Source organism: Postia placenta, assembly GCF_002117355.1.
Source record: "Postia placenta MAD-698-R-SB12 unplaced genomic scaffold POSPLAscaffold_23, whole genome shotgun sequence".
NCBI lineage: Eukaryota > Fungi > Basidiomycota > Agaricomycetes > Polyporales > Adustoporiaceae > Rhodonia > Rhodonia placenta.
Window position 1 is genome coordinate 442,229 of NW_020169854.1, and position 9,388 is coordinate 451,616.

Here is a 9,388-nt window from a genome sequence, read left to right on the forward strand (position 1 = left end):
GAGAGGACGCGGTGCGGACTGGCGGGGACATCCCGGCACGCCTCGGCGACGATTATCGCTCTCTCTCTCCTCCTCCCACCACCGTCTGTCCCTCCATGGCCGCCGCCGCCGCACTCAAGGACGTGCCCCGCGCTGCATCAGAGCATCCCAGCCCCCGCTCGCCCTCGCCCGTCGTCGAGAGGTCGCCCGCGCCCCAACGCCCGCCCAGCGACGCCCCCGCGCGCCAGGCGTCCCTCGCGCCCTCGCGCGACCCCACGCCCGCCGTCGACGCCGCCGCAACGCCTGCAGCGCCCGCAACCCCCGCGCCCGCGCCCGATGACGACGATGCCGAGGTGCGTGCGCGCGCCGTCGCCCGCGCCTGCTGACTCATGCCTCACTCATGTCCCCTGCCCCCAGGCCGACCCGTCCGAGACGATCGATATCGAGACGTTCCACCAGATCCTCGATCTCGACGAGGACGACACGCACGACTTCTCCAAGGGCATGGCCTGGGCGTACTTCACCCAGGCCAGCACGACCTTCACCGAGATGGACGAGGCATAGTGCGCCGCCCTCCTGCCTGCCTGCGCTCGTCGCGCGACTAACCGCCCGCCCGCCCAGCACAAAGAAGGACCTCGCGAAGCTGTCGTCGCTCGGCCACTTCCTCAAGGGCTCGTCCGCCGCGCTCGGGGTCGCCAAGGTCCAGGCGACCTGCGAGCAGATCCAGCATTACGGCCAGCTGCGCGACGAGGAGTCCGGCACCGACCTCACAGAGGACGTCGCGCTCGAGCGGATCGGCGCGCTGCTCGCGAGAGTAAAGAAAGACTACGTGGTCGCAGAGGCATGGCTGAAGAAGTGGTATGCGGAGAACTCCGTGCCCGGCGAGGACGACGAGGACGCGTAGGCCGCGCCGCGCTATGCCCGCCTGTTGTACAGGGAGCGGCTCGCCGATGCAGTGCGCAGAGGCGACACACGAGACGGTAGAGTATCCACCTGGTCGAGAGAGATCGCGATCGTGTGTCTGCTCGCGCGCCCCGCCGCTGATCGCTTGCCTGTCCAGACTGATGCTCGCCACGGTCTCGTGAGCGTGCACGAAGAGACCGAGTGGAAATCGAGAGACAGGGCGAGGCAAGGGGAATAGAGAGCGGTGGGGAGTAAGGGGAGTAAGGGGAATAGAGAGCGGTGGGATGGGGAGCGGGGGATTAGAGCGCGGTGGGGGAATAGCTGTAGGGCAATAGAGAGCGGTGGGGAGTGGGGAGTGGTAGGTAGGACAGTCTTACAAGGTAGAACAATACTGCAGTTACAATGAAATATATTTCATAGGCTTACTGCCACCCATACAATCTTGTCAAGTAATGTCTCCGCTATTCCGCCCATCGCTCTCTCCTCGCCCGCCATTGTCCCGTCTCCATCCTGCGTGCGCGCGCATCCCTGATGCACAGTATCGTCGGTACACCCCGGTCAGTGTGCTCCGCGCAGAGTCGCTAGCGCGTCGCAAAAGCACGCGCTGTCCCCGGTCAACACGATGCGACCGAGTCCAGCGCTGCGCGTCGGGGCAAAGATGCTGCACTGCAGCATCCCAGCCAGACCGGCTAGCAAGCGCGCAGGCCGCCACAGCGCATGCTGACCGGGCGCGCAACACCGCGCGTTGCCACTGTACGTGTTCGCCCTCGCGCCTGCCAACGCGGGCACCATTCCGCGCGCGAGGACGAACCCACCACGTCCGGATGCCCGCACACCGCGCCCGGTCAGCTCACTGACTGGAACCGTACCCGCGCAATGTTCTTGCGTACATTGCGCCCCCGATGGGAGGATGAGTATTGCGCCCGCTCGATTGTGCATCTTGCTCCCAGCCAACCAACCTGACTAGCGCGTGCCCGTTATTGCACTTCTGTAGGCCGCGGGATGCTCCGCCGCCTACGTCTGTAAGGCCACTGCGCGATGGTCAATACAGCTGCGAAGAGGTAAGCGCACTGCGACATTCCAGCCAGACTGCCACAGCGCATACTGACCAGGTGCGCAACGCTGCGCGTTCCCATTGTGCGCATTCGCGCTCGCGCTCGTGCCTGCAATCGCGGTCAGCATTCCGCGCGCGAGCACTCCCCACCATGTCCGGACGCTCGCACGCCCGCATGCTATGCCCGGTCAGCGCACCGCCTCGGACTGTCTCCGCGCGATTGCGCCCGCTCCGTTTTGCATCCCGCTCACGCCCGACGCGCCCAGCGAGCCACTTTCGTTCGCGCGCGCTCGTTATCTCACTTCTGTAGGTCGCGCCCGACACTCCGTTCTCCGCCGCCGCCTACACCTCAAGCCCGCCATTCAATCGTCAGTACGACCGCAAAAATGTAAGCCTAAACTTACTGTGGCGCCCTTGACGCAGCCCGCGGCTGACCCGGCTGACAGTGTAGCCATGCTGCCCGATGTGCCCGCGTCCAATCGCCGTGCTGACGACCAGCACCGCCGGTCATGACAATGGCCCGCATCTGGTGCGCCTGTCGATCGCGCGAGCGCACCCGGTCCCATAACTGGCCAATGTAAGCCTAAATAAATATCTCAGTATTTATCCCGCCGCACTCTGTGACATTCCAACTCACCTCGCCGAACACGATATGGTCCACGCACTGTGCTGCGCTCGCATTGCGCACTGTCCGCTCTGGCCACACAGCGCCCAACTCCCGCCTTTGATGCACGACCTATTGCCAGTGCGCTGGTCAGCAAATAGACATGAAACACATGCCAACAGTACTTACCATGTAGCTCGGCCCCAAGTGACATCCCACGCTCACTGTCGAGCATCCTGCTGCCGAAGCGGAAGCTGGACCCATCTCTGCCTGCGGCCGTACACTCCACGCCATGTGCCCTGTTCACCAACAGCCACGGATCGAGCACATAGGATGGCTCCTGCAGCTCACGAGCATGCACTGAGCACACCAGGTCCTTGTCGGCATCGCGCCATCTGATGCCTGCGCTGCGAGTGTTCGCGGCACGTCCTTGTCGCTGTTGCCCGCTTTGAGATCTGCGAGTGTGGCGCGCACCAAATGTTTGACCAAGGTGAAGCCGCAGAGTGACAGCAGTAGGCCAACTGGTAAAAGCAAGGTAGCAGGGAAATCATCACAGTAACATCACGCATCAGTTATATAGTCAGCACAGGTGGAACCTTTGATGTGTTGCGCCCATATCTTATTCTCGTACGTAAGTTGATGCCCTTTCCGGAAACATGATTGTTGTCAGACCACTAATTTCGGAGATTTGATGGGAATATGGCCCCTCGCAACAATGACAGGATTTGTAAGCACATTCACACGCTTTGAGCTTTATTTGGTAATTCTGCCTATGCACGCAAGACGTGTGCGCTGGCGAGAAGTGGCTGTGGGGCCGCAAGTGGGCAGCATAGGCTGGGTGACTAAGCACATCTGTACGCGATCTATGGGGTCACCTTCGACAGACATGCGATGACCTGAGGTGCAGCCAACAAGGGTTGATGGGGTGGGTGCGACATCAGAGTCGCTTGCGGGCTCCTGGTCGTTGGAGGACCACGAGGAGCGGTCGGGGCCTGTGAAGAACTGGGGATGGGGTGGGGTGTCCACAATATTGCACTCGCTGGAGGCCAAGTCACGACGGCAATGGCAGGAGGCTGAGCCGGCCTGGCTGCCCACGTTCACCTCGCATTTCCGTTCCTGTCTGGTCCCTCCCGTGTCAATTCATTACGCTTCCTACATGTATGAGCCAGCTGCCCATCATTCGCAGGCCCACACACACTCGGACGGAAACATCAAATGACAAAGTAATTTGGCGCGCGCCACATGTTGGAAGGGCATGTGCACACCCGTTGGCAAGGTGATAGGATGCGCACACATGCAAATAAAATATATGTACAGTTGTTCACAAATAGAATATGTATACGGTAGTGGGCTCACATGCTTGGCCAATGCCAGGCTGAGAAGAACACCACGCGAATGCAGCGCCCTCGTCTGGCAAGGATACAGACACATGGCGGCTTTGCGCAACTGAACATCGTGCATGTGTGCACGCGCTCAGCTGCATGCCACGCAGTAGAGCCTTCGACACTGTCTACAGCATCGGGAAGCGGCAGACGGCACGCAACAGATGGCTGCGAATAATAGTAACAGGCAGGAACTGTCTACCAGGGCACTTCTGCCCACGTGCCATGGAGACAGCGCCTCGTACATACATGTGCGCAACGCGCCGAGAGACCCGTCGTGGAGGCCCACAATGCGACAAATCTTCAGGCACATCTTGAGGCATGTCCCTCGAACTCAAATGACCGGGGAGGACGTGGGTCGGGCATGCAGCGCAGGCAGGGCGGCTGTGTCCATGGGTCGATGTGCCCGCGCTGTCTGTCGCATCGACGTCAGGCGAGCAGCGCGTCTGGTCTTCTGGACGTGACCCGGCGCAAGGGTGAGCTGATGCGCGGCTGTTCTCCCGTCGCATATCTCATCTGATGCTAGGTCGCGAGGGAGATGCGGGAGACACGAGATCGCGGTAAACCGTCACGTCCGCATGCGGGGAGCGTCCGTGCGAACACAACAGGGTGCTTGTGTGTACCGGGAGCGGGAGGCAGGAGTCATCTGCCCGGGGCATGTATGGCAGCACAGGGATATCAAAGGAAGTGATGAGCGCAGAGGGAGATGAGGAAATGGGGCGCCTGCCCTTGTGGCTGAGGCAAAGTGTCAGAATTGGGGACGGATGAGGTGAGGGACGGGCAGGAAATACGCACGGAGGAGTGGCCGTGCAGCGCAAGGCGGGAGAGGACGGGTCAGACACGGCTGACGCGGAATCCCCATATTGTGCGTTGCTAGGCCGCGTGTCCGTGAGCAACGAGCGCTGATGGAGATGGTCCGGGCGTGGGATGCAGCAGAGAGGCGGAGGTGTATAAGAAAGGGAGTAGCGCGAGGGATAGCATGCGTGGTCGCCCGCCCGTTGTCATTGTCATCGCCGCCTGCTGCTTAGCTGCTTATGATGGTTTGTGGGCGTTGAGGACGCCGTTCAGTAGCTCTGTCGAGAGGGGTCGGCGTCGGATCTGCGGTAGGTGACGCGGCGGTCGCGCGTCGTACGCACACTGATAACGGTCACTTTGCAGAATATATGGTATGGTGTTTCTTACCGCGCCACGTTCGCTGATGACCAGACGTACAGCCTCAGTGCGTTCCGCGAGCGTGGATATCGTGCGAACGCGTCAGCGCTGCACAGCACTTGCGCGTCCGATGGACGGGAATACACGCACCTGCCGGTGTCTGTGAGTATATGACCGTCCCCATTGGTGCCGCCCGTGCTGACCGTTTACCCCACAGGCTCTGAGCACTGCGCACTCGGTCCCCCCGATCTTGACACGCGTTGTACACAGCAATTGTGTGCCCGCGGTCACGCATGCCCGCGGTCCCCGTCCCGTCGATCCTTCAGTGGTCAGCCGAACATCACGCGCCGACACCCTAAAGTTCCTCACGCGGTGCGTGTGCCGCGCCCGTCCGCACGCGACGTACTGACCGGGCTCTGTTCCTAAGTCGCGCCCGCACCAGGGCCTGTGCTTGCCGCCGCCGCAGTTGGCCGTCCGCGTCCCCAGAGCGTAGATCGTGCAGAGCGCTGCTCGCGCGTCGCACACCGCGTGCCTGCGCACCCGCGCACCCGCGCATCCACGCAACGTACGTGTCTGGGCTCCTGTCTCTGGCAGCGCCGCAGCTGACCGCCGGTGCCACAGCATCGCCATGCCAAAAGCCAACCGCCTTTGCTACCAGATACGGCGCGGCGTTCCACACGCCCCCGCCCATCTGGTCATTCTCGCTCGCATTGGAGGCGGACGCTAGCAGCCGCTCGGGGCACGCTAGCGAAACCGTGCGGAACTTGAAGTGCGCGCGCACGGACTCACAGGTGGTAGGTGCCGGGCTCCGGGATCCCCGCGGTGGCGCATTCCATTCAGGCTAGGCGTCCGCGCAATCGTTGAGACGCGCCCGCTGAGATCCCCGCCGCGTGGAGTAGCCAAGAGACGACGAGTCGGCGCGGGGTGTGTGTGCATGGCTGCCCGTGTCCCGCTACCATGCTGACGGTACCTGGCGTAGCATTATTGCTTCCGTATGTCTGGCGAGAGCACTTCTGGATCCGCGCGTGCGAGCACCGCGGGTTAGCAGGCACAGGCTGATTGACGCTGTCCGGACGTCGGGCAGGTAGTTGCGTGCGGCCTTATTCCATCAACATAGCAGCCGCGTGATCGTTAAGGGACCGCCGTTAGATACCCGCCGCGCGATGTGATCGGGAGAGGATGAAGCGGCGCGGGTGTGAATGTGTGCGTCAGCGTCCGACAAATTATGTTGACTATGCCTGGGCTCGGCCCAGCGTGGCGTTGTTATTTCCGCGCGCCTGGACACGCTATACAGACACAGAGCGTACCGAAGCTGTTCAGCGCACGCAAAGCGCTGGCAAACGTGCGAGAGATCATCCTTCGCTGAACTCGGTCCGCTGCTGTTAAGTTGTGCGTCCGACGAGGTTTGGCGGCGTGGGCGTTGTGAGGTCGATCGACGGCGCCCGACACCGCGGACAATTCGCGTCCTGGTCGCTGCTCTGAAGCACCGGCGGCGGCGGCGGCGGCGGCGGCGGTTGGATGTAGGCGCAGTGGGGCAGTCGTCGGATGGCGGAAGGCGGGCGTAGCGAGCTGTTAGGGACATGAGGGAGGCGAGATCGTCAGTAGACAGGTAGCGGTAGGTTACGCGTGTGAGTAGAGACTGACCGGGGAATGAGGAACGCCCGGCGTACCCGCGCGCGATGTGTGTATCCTGTGAGAGGACGGGAGCGGAGTGAGTGCGATAGCGCGGGACAAAGACGGCACGCACGGACAGGATCCCCTGAGATCAGGCTGTGCGACTGGCGTGGTCTGACGGCGCAGGCGGGGTGCGCAGGACGCTGGGGGGAGCGGACGCCTCCGTCTCCTGCGTCTGAATCTCGCTCCTCCCGCGGCGCGCTCGCGGTGCCTGTGTTGAGCGGGGCGATCTTCTGTCCGTGCGCGCGCTGGCTGGCTGCCGGTCGTCGTTTCCTTGACGCCGGTAGGATGTTGCCTAGAGCCCGTCGTCCGTCGCACGCGCATGCGCCATTGCCCACGGTGAGTCTTGCGCGTCTCTTGCTCCCGCGTCACCCGTCGTCTGAGCTCACTCACTTTGCTCGCGCGTGCCGTCCGTGCGTCCTCCGCCGTGCGCGCGCCCGCGTCGACGCTGTCCTGGCGAGCCTTGCCGTCGACAGCGGCTGCCCCGGTGGACGCGGAGCGCGGGCGCGGGCATCGCATGGCGCATGGTGCATGGCACGCTACTGACCGCGACGTCTTCCGCGGGCCCTGGACATGGATCGATGAGCCATCGTCGCGCATTCTGGTTGCGCGCGCACTCACCGGTGGCCTGCAGACAGCAACGCGGCTCTGGCGTCGCGGCGTCGCAGCGTCGCGCCCCGTGTGGCGTCAGTGCCGGTCAGCGCCATCGGGTCGAGCGCATTCTGCTGTGCGGCCGACGATTTCACGCGATGGCGCGAGAGCCATGTGCATGAGAGCGCGTGGACGGCAAGAAGTGAGCACATACGGACGGCGTAGGCAGACGCCTTCTGACATGCGGATGCTGGCGTGCGGACGAGCTCGCACATGCAGTGTATAAGACGCGGGAGGCTGCGCGTGGTCGTAGCCGGCGAGGTTGACGGCGAGGACGAGGAGACAGCGCGGGCGAGCAGGCGCGGACGGCGCGGGGGCGAGGAGGAGGGGACGACTTGCGTGAGGGACGCGTGCGCACGCTGTGTCAGCGCAAGACGAGCAGGGCTGAGGGATGGCGAGCGCAACAACTGCGGCTTGGCGCGCTGCTTGACGTGACGCGGCTTGAGGCGCAGCGCGTGCTGAATACGCGAACTGCATGGGCGGGCGGAGGCGGGGACGCTCACAGTGCGACGCGAGCGGCCAGGAGGCGAGGTTGACGAGGAAGAAGAGGCGGCAGCGCGCAAGGTCTGCACGGGCTCACAGAGGCGGCGAGTGCGGAACGCGCCGTAGGAGAGAGCAGGCGCAGGGTAGGCAGGCATAGACGATCAAGTGAGTGAGAGCGCGAGGGACGCAGAGCAGATGGGAGACGAGACAGGCAAGCGACAGGCAAGCGACAACGCGAGCGAGGCGCGATCGACAGTGCACGACCGCGATGGGATGCATGACGTGCGCCGCGCCCGCGCATTCTTTGCGATGTGGTGTGGGCGCAGTGCATGAGCGCATTGTGTATGATCCTGTTGAGGACAGCTGGATCTTGCTCGATCGCCGATCGGTGCGCCATCACGCACGCGACTGCAGTCAAGTACTTGTAAAATAGATAAGCTCTACTAATCCCCACAGACTGTACAAACTCATCGTTCAACCTGCATGTATCCAGAAACGCTTAGTGAACGTTGATATGAAGGCCGCACCAACGTGCACGCTTCCCAGAAATGCACGCGCGCAATGTGGGAGAGCTCAGACGGATGCGGACGGGGGGCGCTTGCTCGCTCCCGCATTCATCGATGACGGCCTCCGCGACGATAAATAAGAATAGTTGTAGTGTAGAGCGTGCGCAGGAGCGAACACAAGGGCGTGGAGCACATCAACACAGCTGAGACTGCACCCGACGGCAGGAAAAAAGAAAAGTGGAGAGGACGCGGTGCGGACTGGCGGGGACATCCCGGCACGCCTCGGCGACGATTATCGCTCTCTCTCTCCTCCTCCCACCACCGTCTGTCCCTCCATGGCCGCCGCCGCCGCACTCAAGGACGTGCCCCGCGCTGCATCAGAGCATCCCAGCCCCCGCTCGCCCTCGCCCGTCGTCGAGAGGTCGCCCGCGCCCCAACGCCCGCCCAGCGACGCCCCCGCGCGCCAGGCGTCCCTCGCGCCCTCGCGCGACCCCACGCCCGCCGTCGAGGCCGCCGCAACCCCCGCAGCGCCCGCAACCCCCGCGCCCGCGCCCGATGACGACGATGCCGAGGTGCGTGCGCGCGCCGTCGCCCGCGCCTGCTGACTCATGCCTCACTCATGTCCCCTGCCCCCAGGCCGACCCGTCCGAGACGATCGATATCGAGACGTTCCACCAGATCCTCGATCTCGACGAGGACGACACGCACGACTTCTCCAAGGGCATGGCCTGGGCGTACTTCACCCAGGCCAGCACGACCTTCACCGAGATGGACGAGGCATAGTGCGCCGCCCTCCTGCCTGCCTGCGCTCGTCGCGCGACTAACCGCCCGCCGCCCAGCACAAAGAAGGACCTCGCGAAGCTGTCGTCGCTCGGCCACTTCCTCAAGGGCTCGTCCGCCGCGCTGGGCGTCGCCAAGGTCCAGGCGACCTGCGAGCAGATCCAGCATTACGGCCAGCTGCGCGACGAGGAGTCCGGCACCGACCTCACCGAGGACGTCG

General features: G+C 63.6%; 5 protein-coding genes across 5 annotated transcripts in view; 3 read left to right on the forward strand and 2 right to left on the reverse strand.

The window, feature by feature from the left end:
• Positions 1-324: 324 nt before the first annotated feature.
• POSPLADRAFT_1160151 (hypothetical protein) lies at positions 325-883 on the forward strand (the record flags this gene model as incomplete). Its single annotated transcript, XM_024487510.1, has 2 exons — positions 325-542; positions 601-883. The coding sequence occupies 2 exons, from the start codon at positions 325-327 to the stop codon at positions 881-883; spliced, it is 501 nt and encodes a 166-aa protein (XP_024333307.1).
• Positions 884-1,296: 413 nt separating this feature from the next.
• POSPLADRAFT_1159866 (hypothetical protein) lies at positions 1,297-2,834 on the reverse strand (the record flags this gene model as incomplete). The annotated part of the gene is made up of 5 exons (XM_024487467.1): positions 1,297-1,410; positions 1,988-2,045; positions 2,341-2,519; positions 2,574-2,672; positions 2,730-2,834. 5 exons carry the CDS (start codon positions 2,832-2,834, stop codon positions 1,297-1,299), a joined length of 555 nt encoding a protein of 184 aa, XP_024333308.1.
• Positions 2,835-4,901: 2,067 nt separating this feature from the next.
• On the forward strand, positions 4,902-5,919 carry POSPLADRAFT_1062662 (hypothetical protein; the record flags this gene model as incomplete). Its single annotated transcript, XM_024481543.1, has 5 exons — positions 4,902-4,962; positions 4,991-5,025; positions 5,081-5,236; positions 5,292-5,446; positions 5,517-5,919. 5 exons carry the CDS (start codon positions 4,902-4,904, stop codon positions 5,917-5,919), a joined length of 810 nt encoding a protein of 269 aa, XP_024333309.1.
• A 537-nt stretch (positions 5,920-6,456) lies between these two features.
• Positions 6,457-8,037, reverse strand: POSPLADRAFT_1062663 (hypothetical protein; the record flags this gene model as incomplete). Its single annotated transcript, XM_024481544.1, has 6 exons — positions 6,457-6,643; positions 6,719-6,764; positions 6,822-7,043; positions 7,138-7,227; positions 7,296-7,315; positions 7,370-8,037. 6 exons carry the CDS (start codon positions 8,035-8,037, stop codon positions 6,457-6,459), a joined length of 1,233 nt encoding a protein of 410 aa, XP_024333310.1.
• Positions 8,038-8,952: 915 nt separating this feature from the next.
• POSPLADRAFT_1160158 (hypothetical protein) overlaps positions 8,953-9,388 on the forward strand; it is a gene marked incomplete at both ends in the record, with an annotated part of 792 nt that continues 356 nt past the window's right edge. The window contains one exon of the mRNA XM_024487511.1: positions 8,953-9,170. Coding sequence (XP_024333311.1) covers positions 8,953-9,170 — 218 coding nt within the window. The remainder of the gene's footprint in view (positions 9,171-9,388) is intronic.